Source organism: Herpailurus yagouaroundi, unplaced genomic scaffold (assembly GCF_014898765.1).
Source record: "Herpailurus yagouaroundi ecotype Mexico unplaced genomic scaffold, PumYag 139, whole genome shotgun sequence".
Lineage (NCBI taxonomy): Eukaryota > Metazoa > Chordata > Mammalia > Carnivora > Felidae > Herpailurus > Herpailurus yagouaroundi.
In genome coordinates, this window is record NW_024412394.1 from 74,420,885 (window position 1) to 74,441,332 (window position 20,448).

The following is a 20,448-nucleotide window of genomic DNA, read 5'->3' on the forward strand; positions in this document are numbered from 1 at the left end:
GTGTTCACAAGAGGCTCCTCACAGTGAAGAAAAGAGCAGGGGCTGTGAAGACAAGGGCTAAGGGTGGCTCTTCTCCCACCGCCATGTTCACACATGGAAGAATTGTAGATTCAAACCCACCTACCAGATCAGTATGGAGGAAAACTGTCAAGCTAGGAGGACAGGGTTATTTTATGTAGTAGTTTTTAAGCTTGATTTAGATTTGAATATTTAAGTATATGGTATGTGGGCTTTCATTTGTACTCTTGTTCTGGGCCTTGGGAATGTTTAGAGGTGGACTTGTTCTGCCAAGTCTTTTTTATTTTATTGTATTTTTTATTGCTAAGGTCAGAAAAGGGGCCTTGAAACTTAGATCTGCACTGCCTTGTCCACTTTAAACTCAGATGATGATACTAAGTTATGAAATTCTAAATACGGTTACAGCGGAGTCCCCTGGCAACCCCTTTATTCGCTTTTATTTCATTCCTTGCTTGATTTTAGATGAATGCAAATTGAAACAATAGGTAACCAAGTAATGGTGCTGCTGCATGTGCTGGGCTGGGAACGAAAGGGAAGGCAGAAGTTCGGCTTCAGCCAGCCTTACTGAATTCCCACTGTTTGATTAGCTTTTGTGTAATATTATAGTGTTTGTGCCTGGGTGTGTAATAAGTCAGGAGTCTGCAGCTTAAGAGAATGAGCTACAACTTGAGAACTGATGAAATGCTATACTTGTGAGTGGCTCAGGATCCATAGACACATTTATAGTAAAGTATTTGTGACGCTGTTACATTCCATGTTTCATATTTCCATTGATTCATGGTACAGTTTTTTTCCCTCATTGTTGCACAGAAGTTTGAAGTGAAAATGACAGTGAATTGGGCTTCTCATTCCTCATGAGGAAAATAACGTTTGAAAGATCACATGCTTCATATATATTCCTATGCACGACATTAATATCTTCCTCCATACAATGTCATACTTTTTTACTCCATCCAATAGATATACTCTAAAGGAAACCTATCATTTTCTTTTTCAATTGACTAAATTCAAATTGAACCGGTAATTAGCAGAATGACACTTGATATACTTGGAGCCAGTGCTGACATTTACAAATTTAAGTGGTTACATTTAAATGTCTACATTTATGAATTTTTTTGGTTTTGAAGCCTATATTTTAGAGGTTAGAAGGGGATTGGCTGTTCTCCTTTTTTAATCCTAGAGCCAGAAATATGACCATAAGTAGGACTAATGACCATCAAAGCGATTTAACACATTAAGATGCTACTTGAAAAAAAATCAGGAAAGGAAGGTGATCAGAGGGTTGCAGTTCTTAGCTGTTCTTTCCCTCAGCTGTACTTTTATCTCCTTCTCCCCTTCCAAAACCTCCTTCATTAACACAGAGCTGGTTCCTGTCCTTGCTCTAGGTATCATTATTATGGGATTGGCATCAAAGAGAGCAGTGCCTATTACCACTCCGTTTATTCTGGAAAGGGCCTGACAAGGTAGAGTTCTACTTTCTTCAAGACAAATTCTTTGCATTTCCTGAAATATGCATAATAGCAATTGAATAAAAGACTTTCTCATTTTGCTTATTGAAATGTTTTCTTTTAAGCATCAGACCTTAATTTCAACTTTGTATGGACATTTGCAATGATACGGTCTAGATTATTGGGTAATTTATGTAATTTTTGATCGCTAATGAGAAATTAATAGTGAACAAGGTATACCAGAGAGATAAAAAGGAAAAATCAAGGAAGCAGAATTGTTTTTAAATTAGTATTTACTCACAAGGCTGAGTCTGTTTTCAGGCTGGAATCAATAAAATAAGGGCAGAAAATGTATGTTTTTCCCCAAGAAATAACCTGTTTTAAAAATCTCTGTCTTTGGGGCACCTGGCTGACTCAGTTGGTAGAGCGTGAGACTCTTAGTCTCGGGGTCATGAGTTTGAGCCCCACGTTGGTTATAAAGCCTCTAAAAATAATATAAAATAACGTAAAAATCTCTGTGCTTCATCAGTACCTTACAAAGATGAAAAGTTTATGACAACTCATCACTAATAATACATGCTTTGAATACCAGCTTACCTTAAGTGAGATAAAGTTACTGCCCTGTTTGAGTCTCTGTGAAAGGGAATACACTAATGATCATAACACATTTCTCTAACCTGCCATTAACCATCAGGAGGAGGTCGTTATTGGGGTGATATCCAATAAAACCAGTGATAATATACAATTACTATTTTTCATATACTGGAGCTCTTAGTAATTAAATCTGCATCGGAGATTGCCTTATAGTATGATTTACCAAGAACTCCTCTTAGCTCTCAAAATAATAAATTTTTTTGAAAAGTAAAGTGACATGTAAAAAAATAATTTTATTCACCTGAGTCATACTAAGATGAACTCAGACATGGTGAAGAACATAATGGCAGCTTATTGGCTACAACTAACTGCAACATGAAAATACAGGCTAGAATACAAATGAATATTTAATATCAAATGTTCTTTGCAGATCTTATCAGATTTCCTTAAATATGCTTCATTTACTTTTCCTTAATAGATTTATTTTTTTAAGTAAGTTGATAAGAAGGCTTGGGTCTCTTTGAAAATCAAACAGATTTCTCCAGGTTTCTTTTGCTAATCATGATCCAAAGTTACCCCTATTGTGGGTTCTCTGCATTTCCTTGATTGCTATAACTGTATATTTACATGTTAACTAATGGAAAATATACTGATTTTTAAGGTTTTCTGGAAGCAAGCTGAAGAATGAGGTAAGAATTACTTTCATTTCTATTTTATCTGCTATAATATGTACTACAAACTAAATAATACATGCTAACCGTCCTCATTGGCAAATATAGAAATAAATGTTAATTTATTAGGAGCCCATTAAATGATTGAGAACTTCAGAGAGAGCTGTTAGATTTGGGGCTACTGATTATTCTTTACATGGACCTACTGAACAATTTCCAATTAACGTAGGAAGGGTAATTTTTCAGTTATTCTCACCTAATATCAGATACTTAAGAGATTGAAAAAAAAAAAAAAGACCTTTACAGATCTAAGACACTTCCAGTTGAATATAAACAAAAAGTCTAAAGCTGAGGATATGGAAGGAATTTGTATTCGGAATATACCCATTTAGACAAAACCTTTAAGAGTTATCAAGAAACCCAAATGTTATGCTGTGGTTTGTTTTAACCACTTTGTGTGAGTGTATGTGTATATATAGTCAGTTTGCTGACCTCTTCTGCAGTGTAGAGACAGGGTGGATGGTGGAGGAGGGAACTAGGGAGAAAGGGTACATCTCTCTAACATACACACACTCACACACTTTCTCCCTAGACACCCCTTCCGCTCCCCACCCCCAACCAACGAACAGATCAGCAAACTGACTTTATCTAAATGAGTTAGACTACCATTAGGGACTGCATGGCTAATTAGGCACACGATAAGGCCTTCATTATCCTCAAGTTATCTAATCATTAAAAAGAGGTGCCACAGAACTAAGGGCACATGACAATGTGTTGTGTGGTAAATCTGGACCTGAGGTTGTAACTCCATTAGTTTGGTGAAATGATGCAAGCATATTATCTTAAGAAATAATAGAAAGCCCCCAACCCTTTGAAATGACCAATTTCTTCCCACCAGTGCTTTTAATACAGTTAATGGCTAATTACATAATAAAATCCTCTAGATTGCTCTTTTTATCAATGAAATAATAGCTCTTTATTAGATAAACAATTGTGAAAGTGCAAAAATATTGACTTAGAAATACACTTCAGTTGACTGAAGTTTATGTCAATAGGGAATTTAAGTAATTTCTCTCAGGTGTTCTTTCTACCACTTTGATGAGGTTGGTGGTACTTAGTGAGCCATCAGCTATCACGGCATGTGTATGGCAAGGCTCATTTTACAGAATAAAAGAAAAAATGTTTCCGCAGTGTACTGTTTCCTCCTTAGAAGAGTGCACTACAAAGTCGGGTGTAGATCTTGTTAACAAATTTAAACTAAAATATTTTTGTTAGGCTGTCATATAGCTGACATTTCCAAAGACTGCAACAACAATAAAGCATCATCATTATGATGATTATAGAAATTAGCACAAGGGCTTTCTAAAGGCTTGGAACTACTCTAAACACTTAAAAAATAATGGAATTTTGTTTAACAAAGCTGAAATTTTATTTATTTATTTTTTATTTAAAAACATCTTTTTTTAGTTTATTTACTGATTTTGAGAGAGAGAGAGAGAGCGCAGCAGGGGAGGGGCAGAGAGAAGGAGAGACAGAATCCCAAGCAGGCTCCATGCTGTTAGCACAGAGCCTGATGCAGGGCTTGAACTCACGAACCTTGAGATCATGACCTGAGCTGAGATCAGGAGTCGGACACTTAACCGACTGAGCCACCCAGGCACCCCTCAAAGCTGAAATTTTAAAAAATTATTTGGTACCTGAGTGATCAACCATCATAGTTTGCTCAGGACGTGAGACTGTGAGGTAGGGAAAATCAGTGTTAGCATTACTAACTTACAGCTAAGGAAACTGAGGCTGAGAGATGTGTTTGCTTTTTTCAAATTCTGAATTAAGTTCTACTTTTTAAAACTCATGCTCAAGACATTAATCGATAGATGGAGTTACAGATACTAAGGAACAAAATAGTGAAGGGATAGAATTTCTCTTTTACAGTGTAGCAGGAGAACATATCTTTTAAAGTAATTATATGCAATTATAAGGGGTGTCATGGGTATCAACCTAGTTTAAGTGGTCAGGGACATTTTCCATAGGAAGTGACATTCAAGGAAAGAACTGAGAATAAGTGGGAATTTGGAGTGGAGTCAGGAAAAAGAGTAACAGTGATGGAATCGATGTAACGTTATAGGTTAGGGTTTCTCAAACTTGGTATTACTCATGTTTTGGGCTATATAATTCTATGTTGTGAGGGATGTCCTGTGCACTGCAAGATGTTTAGCAACATCATGGTATCTCTGGCTTCTACTCACCAGATTCCACATCCTCCTCTTGTGACAAGCAGAAATGTCTCTGATGTTACCAAATGTCAACCACTGACATATGGGAAGGCAAACAAGGAGCATCATGTTATAGATTTGGGGATAAGTCTGGATGAAAGAATATCTGGACGAGGATGATAGCTCTAGAGATGGAGAGAAGTGCCTGATTTTAGCTGGGAAACGTTGGTAGTGGATTGTAAGATAGTTCTATTTTTAATTTTTTGAGGAACCTCCATATTGTTTTCCACAGTGGCTGCACCAGTATGCATTCCTACCAACAGTGCAAGAGGGTTTTTTTTTTTTCTCTACAGCCTCACCAACCTGATTGTTTCTTGCACTTTTGATTTTTGCCATTCTGACAGGTGTGAGGTGATATCTCACTGTAGTTTTGAGTTGCAGTTCCCTGAAGATGAGAAATGTTCAGAATCTTTTCAAGTGTCTGTTGGTGTCTGTTCATGTCTTCTGCCCATTTTTTCATTGGATTGTTTGTTTTTTGGGTATTGAGTCATATCAGTTGTTTATAAATTTTGGATTCTAACCCTTTATCAGATATGTTATTGGCAAATATCTTCTCCCATTCAGTAAGCTCCTTTTTAGTTTTTTTTTTAATGTTTATTTTTGACAGAAAGAGAGAGAGAGAGAGAGAGAGAGAGAAAGAACATGAGTGGGGGAGGGGCAGAGAGAGAGAGGGAGACACAGAATCCGAAGCAGGCTCCAGGCTCGGAGCTGTCAGCACAGAGCCTGACGCGGGGCTCGAACTCACAAACAGTGAGATCATGACCTGAGCCAAAGTCGGATGCTCAACCGACTGAGCCACCCAGGTGCCCCGCTTTTTAGTTTTGTTGTTTCCTTTGCTGTGCAGAAGCTTTTTATTTAAATGAAAATTTTAAATGAAAAGACATACCACATGAGTGGCTAGGTATGTTAGATATTATAAATGGGCCAATTCTTCCTAAATTAATTTAGACATTTAATACTCTAATAAAAATTTGAGTGGGTAATTGATTTTTGGAAATGATTAAAATGACTATACATTTAATGTAGAAGGATATACAGAAAGTAATAGTTAAGAGAAATGTAAATAAGAATAGTGAAAAGGGACTTGTTTGGCAGATATCAAAATATTATGACACTATGATATAAACTCAACTGTAGGTAGAATAAATCCATAACAGAGATTAGATACCTGAAAAACAAGACCCTAGTATAAATAAGCATTTAATGTATGATCAAAGAGACATTACAACCAATGAAGGAAAATTTTTTTTTCAGTAAATTGTCTTAATTGTTTTTTGGAGGAGGATGTAGTGTCAAATAAATAAATAAAATTCTTCATAGCATGATGTTAGAAACATTGACCATTTTGGAAAAAAATTATGCCTCATGAATTTCATATAAATTATTAAATATAAAAACAGTACTTAGAAGGGAACATTTTTATCTACTTCATTTCTGGATAAGGAATGATTTTCCCTTTTTTTGGTGCAAAAAAAGGTGATTTTATTAAAGCACGGGGACAGAACCTGTGGGCAGAAAGAGCTGCTGGGAATGATTTTCTAAGATGCAAATTTAAGAAGTCAAAGGAAAAATATAAAGTGGAGAAATTGAAAACTATTTTTTTTTAATTTTTTTTTTCAACGTTTTTTTTAATTTATTTTTGGGACAGAGAGAGACAGAGCATGAACGGGGGAGGGGCAGAGAGAGAGGGAGACACAGAATCGGAAACAGGCTCCAGGCTCCGAGCCATCAGCCCAGAGCCCGACGCGGGGCTCGAACTCACGGACCGCGAGATCGTGACCTGGCTGAAGTCGGACGCTTAACCGACTACGCCACCCAGGCGCCCCTGAAAACTATTTTTGTATCAACAGCGTGACATATAAAATTTGAAGTCAAAAGAAAGACTGGAGAAAATATTTTCAGCAAATATGACAATGGGATAATATTTCTATTAAGTGAAGAAATCCTATCAATTTATAGAAAACTATGAAGATGACAATAAACAGTAAAAGACATGAATAGAAAATACACATAAGGAAGAAAAGGGCAATAAATGCATGAAAATGGACTGCCCAATAAATAAAAAATAAATAAAATTTTGAATTCTGTAATTATCAAATATTTAGAAATTAATATGATGATGTTGGTGAAGTTCTGGTGAGATAAGCTGTTTCGTATCCCTCTGGTGAATACTGACCAAACTCCCTGGATAAAAAGTTGTAAGATCTGTGTCAAGTCTTCAAAGTGTTCATGGTTTTTCTCCCACAGTTTCACTTTTGCATGAATCTCATATACAGAAATAACAGAAAATGCTTACAAAATATTATAAATTGTATAAATAAAATTGTAATCGACAACTATGAAAAACTGTGTAACCTAAATTACTACCAATAAAGAAATGGTGACATCATTTTTTTAAAAAATATTTTTATTTATTTTTGAGACAGAGAGAGACAGACCACAAGCAGGGGAGGGGCAGAGAGAGAGGGAGGCACAGAATCCGAAGCAGGCTCCAGGCTCTGAGAGCCTGACGCGGGGCTCGAACTCACAGACTGTGAGATCATGACCTGAGCTGAAGTCGGATGCTCAACCGACTGAGCCACCCAGGTGCCCCATGGTGACATCATTTATAGGACTTTTATGGGACTAAATATTATGCCATTTATTAAAAATCTCTTTTAATGACATGGAAAAATGTTAATTAGGAAGAGGACACAAAAGCAAATATATGTATATGTGGCTTCAAATGTAAATAAAACTGGATATTTACATGTCATATATGAGTGACAGGATTAATATATATAGGTATGCTGTACAATATAGTAGCTATTGGCCACATATGGCTATTAATTACCTACAATTTTGTTTCTCTGTCACACTAGCTACATTTCAGGTCCATAATAATCATATAGAGTATTGCAGTGTAGACAGAACATTTTCAGCATCACAGAAAGTTCTTTTGGGCAGCACTATTTTAGAACATGTAAAATACTCAACTCCATGATAAAAAGACAACCCAGTAGAAATATAACATGGTATATGAACATGCAATTCATACAAGTAGAAAAATAATAACTGCAAATAGTATTGGTATTCATGGCACCCCTTCCTGACTGACCATAACATGGGGTCAACAAATATTTTGGATACCATTCCTGCCAAGAAACATGTGAAAAGTGTTCAACTTAATCAGAGAAGTTTTCATCAGGGAAATGCAAATTAAAACCATAACAAATGGTCATGTCACTATTTTTTGAATAACAATAGTCAAAAGTCTGAAAATAAGCATTGTCAGACATGTGGAGCAAAGGAACGCTTGGGAACAAGAGAGGGGACAATCACTAGTAAAGCTGAAGGTGCACACGCCGTATGACTGTATTCCTAGAGAAACCTTCACACGGTGCACAAGCAGGCACACTGCGGTATTGTTTGCAATCTCAGAATGCTGGAAAACAAATGGCCATTATGATACAATGAGAGAATAAATGTTAATATATTTATACAAGGTAATACTATACCGCTTTGGAAATGAATGAATTATAGCTACAAGAATTAAATTAGATTCATCTCAAAAACCTAAAGTTGAGTGAAGAAAACGTATTGAATGTAGAAGGATATATACCGTATTCTACGAGTTTTAAAGCAATAGTATATGTTGCTTAAGAGTATTACATATGAGATAAATTTTTAGAGGTTTAAATGGGAATGATATAAACTAAATGAAGAGCATTATTTCTTGTGGGGAGGAAGGTAATAAGATTAGGAAAGGCTACAGAGACTGTTTTAATATTTCAAATTTGTAATGTCTCAATCTGGTTGATTAGTACATGGCTACTTATTATTCTTTATCCACCCCCTTTTTGAGCTTTAAATAGTTCACACTATACAAGAAAACAAAATGAAAATAAGAAAAGTAAAACAAAAGGACAGGAAGAAGATGGTAAGAGTAATTATCAGCTTGTGGTATGAATTTTGATTATTTTACATTTTTATTCATAAATGTAGTGATTCAAATTTCAGAAATGTCTTAGAGAATGTTTCAGAATCCTTTCATCCTCTGGAATAAAACTAACAAAACCTACTCTCAATGCTTTGTCCTGATCAAAGAAAGCCTTTCTTTTCCTGTGAATCTTCTAGTGTGCACCAAATTTTGTTTTAACTAGCTCTAGTAATGAAGTTGCCATTATTTCTTAGGGAGCCAGCCCCTTTGATTTTTTTCATTTCAACCAGGAAGTCTCTCTGAGCCTGAATTTCCTTCTCCTTAACATCGGCCATTCATGGCCATTTAACAACTTTGTACCAAGATAAATAACAAATCCTCCCTCCTTGGTATATGCTTTGCAAATATTTACAGACTGTTATCATGCTCTCTTTTGGTCATCACTTAGCCAAACTGTGCTGCTTAAATCCTTTAATCTTTCCTCATAAATCAGACCCTCTTGCCTTCTAATCATATGGTTTCTTTTCTGCAGGTTTCTTCTTGTTTTCTTTTGGAAATAAGACTTAATAGTTTACCCAAGAGTACTGAAGTCATTGGTTGAGGGGAACACCCCCCCCCCCCCACACCTCCCAGACCTCTGTAACTGGCCTATGACGGGCACCAGTTTTGGTGCAATTAAAATAGCAAACATATTAGTGTAATTAAAATGATCGTGTTTTACTTTTTTTTTCCCAGATTATCAATTGTTTCTTTCTTTTTGTGCTACATGTTTTGGACTGCACATTATTTGATTTATACCAACTTTGCACACAATTGTTAACATATCCAACAAATTTAATTTTTAAAGTTTTTCTTTCGGCACTTTTGCCTCCTGTTGATTCCAAATGTTGCTGGAGTCTATTACACAAAACTACTATTTATCAAGATGAGAGTTTTAAATAAGTATTTAAATATAATAGATATACTTTGTTCCTTAATATGTGTTTCCTTAGCACTCTAACATTTAAAAAAATTTTTTTGATGGTTATTTATTTTTGAGACAGAGAGAGACAGAGCATGAATGGGGGAGGGTCAGAGAGAGAGGGAGACACAGAATCCGAAGCAGGCTCCAGGCTTTGAGCTGTCAGCACAGAGTCCAATGCGGGGCTCGAACTCACGGACCGTGAGATCATGACCTGAGTTGAAGTCAGACGCCCAACCAACTGAGCCACCCAGGAGCCCTTCTAACATTCTTTTTATTTGGAAATGTATTGTTCGTAACACACACATACACATTTTATTTTATTTTTTTATTAAAATTTTTTTTTAATGTTTATTTATCATTGAGAGAGACAGAGTGCGAGTTGGGGAGGGGGAGAGAGAGAGGGAGACAGAAATTCTGAAGCAGGCTCCAGGCTCTCGGCTGTCAGCACAAGCCCAACGCGAGTCTCGAAATCATGAACTGCGAGATCATGACCAGAGCCAAAGTCGGATGCTCAATGAACTGAGCCACCCAGGTGCACCCATGCATTTAAAAAATAACCTAAGATAAAAATTCAAGATCTACCCCACAGCTTAATGGAGAGAAGTCCTCTCTGTGCCCCTGTCCCAATCACCTACCAAAAGATACTGCTGTCCAAAATTTGGTGTTAATCACTACTTTGTTTTTCCTTAAAGTTGATCACTTATGAATATATACCTAAACGATGTGGTTATGGCTACACAACAATATGAATATACTTAATACCACTGAACCATATACTTCAAAATGATGAATAATTCTATGTATTGTTTTATTACCCCATTTATTATTGCCAGTGTATTGTTCATTATGTGCCCTACATAGAATGGATTCATTTTTTTGTAGACCTTCTGGTTTCATCCAGCATTAGATTTTGTGATTGACCAATGTTGATGTATAGGTAGCTTTAATACCCTTATTTGTGCTGCTGTGTAATATTCCACTGTGAAAATGTCACAGTGCATTTATTTATTCCATTGTTGGTGGCCTTTTTTCTTTTCTTTTCTTTTTAAATATAATTTATTGTCAAATTGGCTAACATACAGCGTGTAAAGGGTGCTTTTGATTTTGGGGGTAGATTCCCATGGTTTATCGCTTATATACAACACCCAGTGCTCATCTCAAGAGGGGTGGACTTTTTTTTCTGAAAAACTGGTGCATGAACATCCTCCAGGCACACATGTGCAGAAATGGAATTCCAGGTTCTAGGATACGCTCATGTCTAACTTTACTAGTTAAGATGAAGTTGTTTTCCGAAATGGTTATATCAATTTATATCTGCCCAACCATGTGTGAGCATTCCTTTTGTTCCACATTCTCACTGATACGTGGCATTGAATGACATTTTAGTTCTTGCCAATCCAATGGATGCAAAATGGCACCTGTGATTTTCATTTGAAAATTGCTTTGAATAACTGCATCAAAAATATAAGGTTGCATTTTTTAGGGTTTTTATTGGCCAGTTCTCTTCTTTGAAATATTTCCCTAATGATTAGCAATATTGAGTATCATTTCATGTCCTTGTTGACTAATGTATATCTTCTTCAGAGAAATGTCTGTCCACATCCTTTGTCCATTTTTGAAGCAGGTTGTTTGTTTTGTTGTTGTTAAGTTTTACAAGTTCTCCATATGTCCTGGATATTAATCCCTTATCAGATATATGATACGGGAATATCTTCTCCCACTCCATTGATTGCCTTTTTACTCTGTTGGCAGTGTTCTTTGATACACAGAAGTTTTTAATTTTTAGCAAGTCCAATTTGTCTGTTTTTGTTTTTGTTCTCATATCTAAGAAATCATTGCCAAATCTAAAGTTATGATGATTTTTCCCTATCTTTTCTTCTGAGAATTGCATAGTTTAGGTCTTATATTTTGAATATCTGATTCATTTTTCATTAATTTGTTACATGGTATTTGGTAAAGGCTTATCTTCATTCTTTCACCTGTGGATATCCAATTTTTCCAGCACCATTTGTTGAAAAGACTGCCCTTTCCCCATCGAACGCTATTGGTACCTTTGTCAAAAATCATGTGGCAGTTTTTGTGAGGGTTTACTTCTGAGTGTTCTGTTCTTATGTTTGTCTTTGTGTCAACACTACTCTCTTTTGATTATTGTAGCTTTTTAGTAAGTTTTAAAATTAGGAATTGTGACTTCTCCAACTTAGTTTTTATTTCAAGATTTTTACTATTTGGGGTTCCTGAGAGTCCATATGAATTTTAGGATGGATTTTTCTATTTCTGCAAAAACAATCATTAAGATTTTGCATTGAATCTGTGGAGTGTTTTGTGTACTATTGACATCTTAACAGTAAGTTTTCCAAGTCATGAACATAGGATGTCTTTCCTTTATGCTTTAATTTCTTTGAGCATTATTTTATAATTTTCATTATATGAGTCTTTTACCTCCTTGGTTAAGTTAATTCCCATGTATTTTATTCTTTTTAATGCTATTGTAAGTAAAATTGTTTTCTTAATTCTTTTCATATTGTTCATTGTTATGAAAATACAACTGAGTTTTTCATGCTGACTGTATCCTGTTACTGTGCTAAATTCACTTATTTCTAACAGGGTTTTTTTGTGTTTGTGCAATCGCTATGGGTTCCTACATATAAGATTATATCATCTGCAAACAGATAATTTTACTTCTTTCTTTCCAATTTGGATGCACTTTTGTTCTGGCTAGGACTTCCAGTACTATGTTGAAAAGAAGCAGTGAAAATGGGCATTCTTGCCTTGTTCCTGCTCTTAAGGGAAATACTTTTGGTCTTTCACTATTGAATATGATGTTTGCTGTGGGTTTTTGATGTGACTCTTATTATGTTGAGGTAAATTCCTTGTTTGTTAAGTATTATTATTGGGAAAGTGTGTCAAATTTTGTCAAATGCATCAATTGAAATAATCATGTGTTTTCCTCTCTTTATTCTGTTAAGGTGGTCTATTACACTGATTGATTTTTGCATCCAAGGAATAAATCTCACTTGGTCATGGTGTATAATCTTTCTAACATGTTGCTGAGTTCACTTTATTAGTATTTTGCTGAGGATTTATGCATGAATGTTCATAAGGTATATTGGCCTGTTTTGTTTTGTTTTTTTTCCCTTGTAGTGTTTTTGTCTGACTTTGGTATCAAAATAATGTTGGCCTCATAAAATGAGTTAAAAAGTGTTCCCTCCTCCTCAATTTTTGGGAAAACTTCAAAAAAGTGTGGTGTTAATTCTTCTTTATATGTTTAGTACAATTCACTAGTGAAACCATAGGATCAGAGCATTTCTTTGTCAGATTTGTGATTACTAATTCAATTTCCTTGATTAGAGACTGATTCAGATACTGTATTCTCTTTCTTTGTGATTCAATCTTGCTAGAATTTGTGTTCCTAGGAATTTATCCATTTCATCTAGGTTAAACAACTTGTTGATGTACATTTGTTCATGTACTCTCTTAAAATCCTTTCTCGGTAGACTCAGGAGTTTTTCCTTTTTTTATTTTAATCATTTGAGTCTTCTTTATTCTTTCTTTTCAGTTAGTCTACCTATGAATTTGTCAATTTTGACCTTTTTAAAGAACTGACCTTTGGTTTCATTGATTTTCTTTATTGTTTGTCTATTCTCTATTTCATTTTCTCTCTGTTCTCATCTTTCGTATTTCCTTTCTTCTGTCCAACTTGGGTTTAGTTTGTTCTGTTCCTAGTTCCTGAAGTTGTTTACTTAGATTGTTGATTTGAGATTTTTTAATGTAAGCATTTATAGCTATAATTTCCTTGGCACCACTTTCACTGCATCCTGTAATTTTGATGTAGTATGTTTCCATTTTCATTCATTTCTAAGAATTTTCTAATTTCCCTTATAATTTCTCCTTTGATCTACTGGAGTGCCTGGGTGGCTCAGTCGGTGAAGTGTCTGACTCTTGATCTCAGTTCCAGTCATGATCTTATGGTTTGTGAGATTGAGCCTCGTGTCAGGCTCTGTGCTGACAGTAGAGACTGCTTGCGATTCTCACTCTTTCAAAATAAATAAATTTTCAAAAAAGAGTATGTTTTGGGGCGCCTGGGTGGCTCAGTCAGTTGAGCGCCTGACTTTGGCTCAGGTCATGATCTCACAGCTCTGTGGGTTCGAGCCCCACATTGGGCTCTGTGCTGACGGCTCAGAGCCTGGAGCCTGCTTCAGATTCTGTGTCTCCCTCTCTCTGCCCCTAACCCACTTGCTCTTTCTCTGTCTCTCTCAAAAATAAATAAATATTAAAAAAAAAAAAAGAGTATGTTTAATTTCCACAAATTTGTGAATTTTCCTAGTTTTCCTTCTGCTTTGATTTCTAACCTCATGCCATTTTGGCCAGATAAAATATTTTGTTTTATATCTATCTCTTTAAATCTATTGAGACTCAATTTGTGGCCTCACATATGGTGTAACCTCGAAAATGTTCTATGTGCACTTGTGAAAAATGTGTATTCTGTTGTTAGGTAGTGAATATTTTAATTCCCTTCTCATTTGCTTTGGTGTATATTATGCAACAAATTTCTTTTTGGCTACCATGGGGATTACATTTATCATCCTAAAGTTATAGCATTCTAACTTGAATTTATACCAGCTTAACTTCAATAATATACATAACATTGCTCCTTTCAAGTTTGATCCTTGCCTCTTTCAGTTATTGATGTTACAGAATTACATCTTTATAAATTGTGTGTCCAAAATACATATACTAATATTTGGTTTTTAATAATGCATTAGTGTTTAAATCATGTAGAAAAGAAAATGTGGAGTTAGAAACCAAAGTTACAATAATACTAGCTTTTAGACTAATTGTTTTTTTTTAAAAGAGACATAGCGGTCATAGCGGTCTCTTAAATCATGTAGAAAACAGAGAGTGGAGTTACAGCTATTGTTATAATAATACCAGGTTTTGGGGCGCCTGGGTGGCGCAGTCGGTTAAGCGTCCGACTTCAGCCAGGTCATGATCTCACGGTCTGTGAGTTCGAGCCCCGCGTCGGGCTCTGGGCTGATGGCTCAGAGCCTGGAGCCTGTTTCCGATTCTGTGCCTCCCTCTCTCTCTGCCCCTCCCCCGTTCATGCTCTGTCTCTCTCTGTCCCAAAAATAAATAAACGTTGAAAAAAAAAATAATACCAGGTTTTATAATTGCCCATGTGTTTACCTTTATTGGGATCATTATTTCTTCATATGACTCCAGGTTATTGTCTAGTGTCCTTTCATTTTAACCCACAAGACCGTCTTTAATATTTCTTGCAAAACAGGTCAAATAGTAATGAACTTGCTATTTACTATTAAGTATGATATTTGCTGCGGGTTTTTGATAGATTATTTTCATATTTTTTATTTTTTGATATTTTGATAGATTATTGAATGATTAGGGAATTTTTTTTTCTGTTTCTAGCATAGACAGAGAGGGAGAAAGAGAAGTGAATGGTGGCTGGATTTTTTTTTAATGTTTTTATTTATTTTTGAGACAGAGAGAGACAGAGCATGAGCAGGGGAGGGGCAGAGAGGAGACAGAGAATCCGAAGCAGGCTCCAGGCTCTGAGCTGTCAGCACAGAGCCGGACGTGGGCTCAAACTCATGGACTGTGAGATGATGACCTGAGCTGAAGTCGGACGCTTAACCGACTGAGCCACCCAGGTGCCCCAATGGTGGCTGCATTTTTAACAAATACTTTTTTGGATCAATTGAGTTGATTACATATGGTATTCTACCCCCCACCCCACCTTTTCTTCTGTCAATGTAGTGTGTTTAAGTCTGACTTGGTTATTATCATTCTTATTGACTGTTGGATTTGGTTTGCAAGTATTTTATTTGGTACTGTTTCAAGTATGATAATAACCAGTATTGGCCTATGATTTTTCAAGTATGATAATAACCAGTATTGGCCTATGATTTTTCTTTCTTTTTCTGTCCTTGTCCAGTTTTGGCATAAAAGTTTTCAAATGAATTGGAAAGAGGTTCTTCTTTTCCACTGTCTGAAAAAAAAAAATCTTTTAAGTTTGAAATATCTGCTTTCTGAATGCTTGACAAAATTCACCTATTAAATCTTCTGAGCCTGTTTTTTTCCCTTTGTGGAAAGATTTTTGATTATTAATCATATTTGTCAATGGAAACGAGACTATTCTCATATTCCTAACTTAGATTTAATACAACACTATGTATTGCCATTGTTTGGTTTCTGTTTCTCTATCTCTCTTTTCCAATCTCACCGAATTACATTTTGGGATGAATAAACATGATTTTCCACCCATGAGAAAAGGCATAAGAAAACAATGTAAACTTTCCTAAAATTAGAATTTAAGTGCATTTTTGTTATGTTTATCTATCAAATGTTAGTTTCATATTCTTTGCCAATTACTTTTTCCTCCTTTTAAGATTAAATTCTTTACTTCTCACATCCTATTATTTTCCCAACTTATTGACAATACCACTCTTTGACTGTACAACGATGATTCATGCTCATAAATGACAAATCCAAGCATCAAAAATATTTGAAATATATCTTGAATTCTTAAGGCTGATTAAGTAGAGTGGATTGGGATTAACTGTGCTAATATATCAGTTCATGATAGTTAATCATTTATATAGTAGGTCTTTATTAATTTCTTAAGAATTAGGGGCGCCTGGGTGGCTCAGTCAGTTAAGTGTCCAACTCTTGTTTTTGGCTCAGGTCATGATCTCATGGTTCATGAGTTCAAGCCCTGCATAGGGCTCTGTACTGACAGCACGGAGCCTGCTCGGCATCCTCTCTCTCCCCCTCTCTCTTTCCCCTTCCCCTGTTCCCTTGCGCTCTCTCTCAAAATAAATAAATAAACTTAAAAAATTTTTTTTAAAATCCTTAAGAATTATTTAATCAGAATAATTCTTTTCTATCCATGCTTGAAAATAAAGCATAACAAGGGTGAAAACTAAAACCTAATCTGAAAGAAATAGATTTCTACTGCACTTTTAATAAAAAATTTTTGAAAGCTTATACCAAATCCGTCAATGAGAAATCAATGTTCTTAAAATACCTGCTTTGAGGACTGAAAGTCCTCCCAACTTCTTAGTGATTTAACATGTAAGTCTGTAATAGTCTACAAATGTTGGGAATGATAATACAGGGTAGGAACCTAACTTGTATAAGCAATAAATCTTCAATATGACAGAGACAAAGAAATACAAAAGCTGTAGAAGAAAATATAGGAAAACTATGGGAAAGAATGAAATTTTGTCCTTGCCAGGAATACTTTCCTTCCTATTCTATAGTCACTATTTCATTCTTTGCCTAAACTCTTTATTGCGATCCAGTTTGCTAAAACTTTGTTTGAGGGGCAGGAACAATTAGTTATGACCTGGGAGACAGATTTGCTGAGGCTCTGGTTCCATCACAAATATGCATTCTCTCTTTCTGTGTGGATTTTTTTGTAGGTACATCAACGCTGTGGCATTATATATTATTTGTTTTTTGTCACTTTTTCCAATTTTTGAAGACTACTAGAAGTGTGCTATTCTCCAAGGGATCAAAAGAAGAACACATATGTAAATTCAGGGTGGGGTAAGGTTGAGATGAGAAAGTCCAGAGTACCAATTTGGGAATGAGAAGACTTAAGCTCCACTCCCAAGCTATCACTAATTATTTCTGAGACTAAACAAATTAGTTAACTTCTTATCATCTTGTTTACACAATCCATAAATGGATTTGGCAATTCTTGATCCTCGTATAGTTCCAATTCAACAGTTCTAAAAGTAGGTCTTTCAAAACTTATGCCATTAACAAATGTGAACTAAAATTAAATTTCTAAAAGTTGTATAAGCTGACAAATGTTCAAAACTAAAATCCAAAATAATAGGGAAAATATCCTGACTATGAAATTATTTATGATTGGAAACGATTCTGCTGACAGCTCTTCTTTGTTCAATTGAATGATCTGAACAGTTTACCAAAATCTCTTAATTTGTCATCGTTTGCAGGATGAAGAAAAATGATATTTTATGGGTTTCTATTTTATTAGAATGGTATTTCAGAGCCAAATAGTTGATAATGATTTATTTCTTTTCATTTTTCTAAATTATAGGGTGGCTTCACTCGTAAATACTCACTAAGTTCAAAAACTGGAACACTTCTTCCAGAATTCCCCAGTGCTCAACACCTTGTGTACCAGGGATGCATTTCTAAAGACAAGGTATCAATTAAAGATACTTCTTTATTGATTTTCTGATATGTTGGTTCCCTATCGCCATTTGCTGGGAATCTCATGGCATTTGCAGGAAGCAGTCGGAAATCTGCATAATCAAACATAATTGACTGATTTATAGGAGGGACAAATGTTTACTAACATTGATTAAACACTTTCCAATTAATTATTTACCATCTCCATGATAGTATGTAGTCAGAAGTTGGCAAAATAAACCTCAAAATACTGAAGATTATTTTTTATCTAAAACTCAATATCAAGGAAGAAAATATGAGAATGTGTCTCTCACATGCAGTTTAATTATAAGCTTTATGTTTTTGATTAGCTTCATATAATTTCAGCAGTCATCAGGCACTTGTCTAGGACAATTTGTTCCTAGCACTGAGGGGGCAGTATCTAGATGAATGGCAAGGACTATACTAGAAGTTGACAAAGCTTCCTTTCCATTCTAAAATTCTGTGTTCCGTTATAGTTGCAATTTTTTTGAAAGTTAAGGAAGAAACAGTTTCATAGGATTCAGTTTATAAATAATCCTTAATGTGACTTTTCAATGCTTATATAGTAAAATCTAAGAGTAAATCCTCCTCTATTTCTGAACCTCTAAAGTCATTTGCTGAGTTCCTACTGGCTGACTAACGGCAGCATCCATTATTAAATCAGGGCATAATGATTTCTGCATTTTTTTTCAACCAAAGTTCATTTCTTATTAACATTTAAGGAAAATATCTTTTGTTTTAATTTTTTTAACATTTATTTATTTTTGAGAGAGAGAGACACACACACAGAGTGTGAGCTGGGGGAGGAGGTGGGCAGAGAGAGAGGGAGACCCAGAATGTGAAGCAGACTCCAGGTTCTGAGCTGTCAGCACAGAACCCAACGTGGGATTCGAAATCACGAGCAGTGAGATCATGACCCGAGCTGAAGTCAGATGCTCAACTGACTGAGCCACCTAGGCGCCCCAAGGAAAATATCTTTAACAGTATGTTAAGTCAGTTCGTATTCTTGAGGTACAAAGACAGAGGAATGTGATTAACTAATGTCCAGCTGACTTAGCAGTGAGTTTGTGTAGAAACTGGAAATAAAAATAATGCATTGATAAAAAGATCTATTGACAGATAAGTAGAATTGCACAGTCACTTCCAGGATTTATTCTGATGACCTACTATTCCTGTTAAGAATAGGCAAAATATTGAAGATAATTCTCAGATGCTGATTCCAAGCAAGTCCCCTGAAGTATGTCCACTTTCTACCATTCTCCTCTCCCATCGTATTTCTTGAGATTATCACATCATTTTTTTTTAATCTTGTAAGGTGTGATATTATAACTTTAGACTTGGATGCCTCATGTGGCAGTCTGTGGAGAAACCTGTGGAAATCAGTGGGACTCCAGGGAACATGGTTCTTTGGAGTAGAGTATTGTTGGGTCCCTTTGTGGAAAGAATTGCTTACATGTAAGCATATCATGAAGATGTTTGCTGTGTAAGTAAATCTACCTGGTGAAAGAGAGGGGAATGGAGAGGGCAACAAAGAAAAAAAAAAAAAAAAAGAAATGAGCATGTTTCAATAGTTAATTTCAATTTCTCTACTAGCTTCCAAGGAATTCCTTACCTGTCAACTTGAAACCCTGGTCTGTAGATCATTTCTCACTCAGGTATCAGGATGCTTAAATAACCCCTGGTTTCTAAGTTCATTCCCAGCGGTCCTCATCATGAGCACTAGGGACTAACATCCTCTTTGTCCCTCGAAAACAGTTGGATGCTGCTTTTCACCTTCTTAGCCAGTATCCCAGTTCCCCAAATAACTTGTCAGTTTCTAGAAAGAAGGGTGGGGCTGAAGCTAAGCACTTTAAGCACTTGCTTTCTTGAGACAGAAAAGATGGGACTTCCCAGTGAAAAGTTGATCCCAGTGAGGTGGGGGTTGGTCAAAGCTGAGGGACCACTTTCTGCCTCATCATGGTGTCACTCAAGGCAGTTACCACCCTCACCACATACTAACTTTACTGGAGATAAGCCTTGCCTCTGCTCCTGCCCTCTATAAGGTGGTGTGTTATTCTCAGAAAACTGAGCAAAATTATGTTTGTAAATAATGCCATGCTACAATAAAAATTTACATAGTCCGAAGACTATGTGAATATTAAATAAGCAAATGTAGTACCAATAGTAAGATTAAAAACTTTAACTGATTTGTGTACAAAAGAATACATTTGAACACATAAGTGGAAATACTTGTGAAGAAAGAAGCTTATTTATATTTTAGGGATCAAAGCTTATTTATATTTCAGGGATCAAAGGGTTAATTTTTTTTCAATATATGAAATTTATTGTCAAATTGGTTTCCATACAACACCCAGTGCTC

At 35.6% G+C, this 20,448-nt stretch overlaps 1 protein-coding gene across 1 annotated transcript in view; it reads left to right on the top strand.

Annotated features, from left to right (window-relative positions):
• Nucleotides 1-20,448, top strand: part of RFX6 (regulatory factor X6) — a 56,311-nt gene that overhangs the window by 15,335 nt on the left and 20,528 nt on the right. The window contains exons 5-7 of the mRNA XM_040474471.1: nucleotides 1,404-1,481; nucleotides 2,722-2,749; nucleotides 17,974-18,081. Of these exons, the coding sequence (XP_040330405.1) occupies nucleotides 1,404-1,481; nucleotides 2,722-2,749; nucleotides 17,974-18,081 (214 nt within the window). The remainder of the gene's footprint in view (nucleotides 1-1,403; nucleotides 1,482-2,721; nucleotides 2,750-17,973; nucleotides 18,082-20,448) is intronic.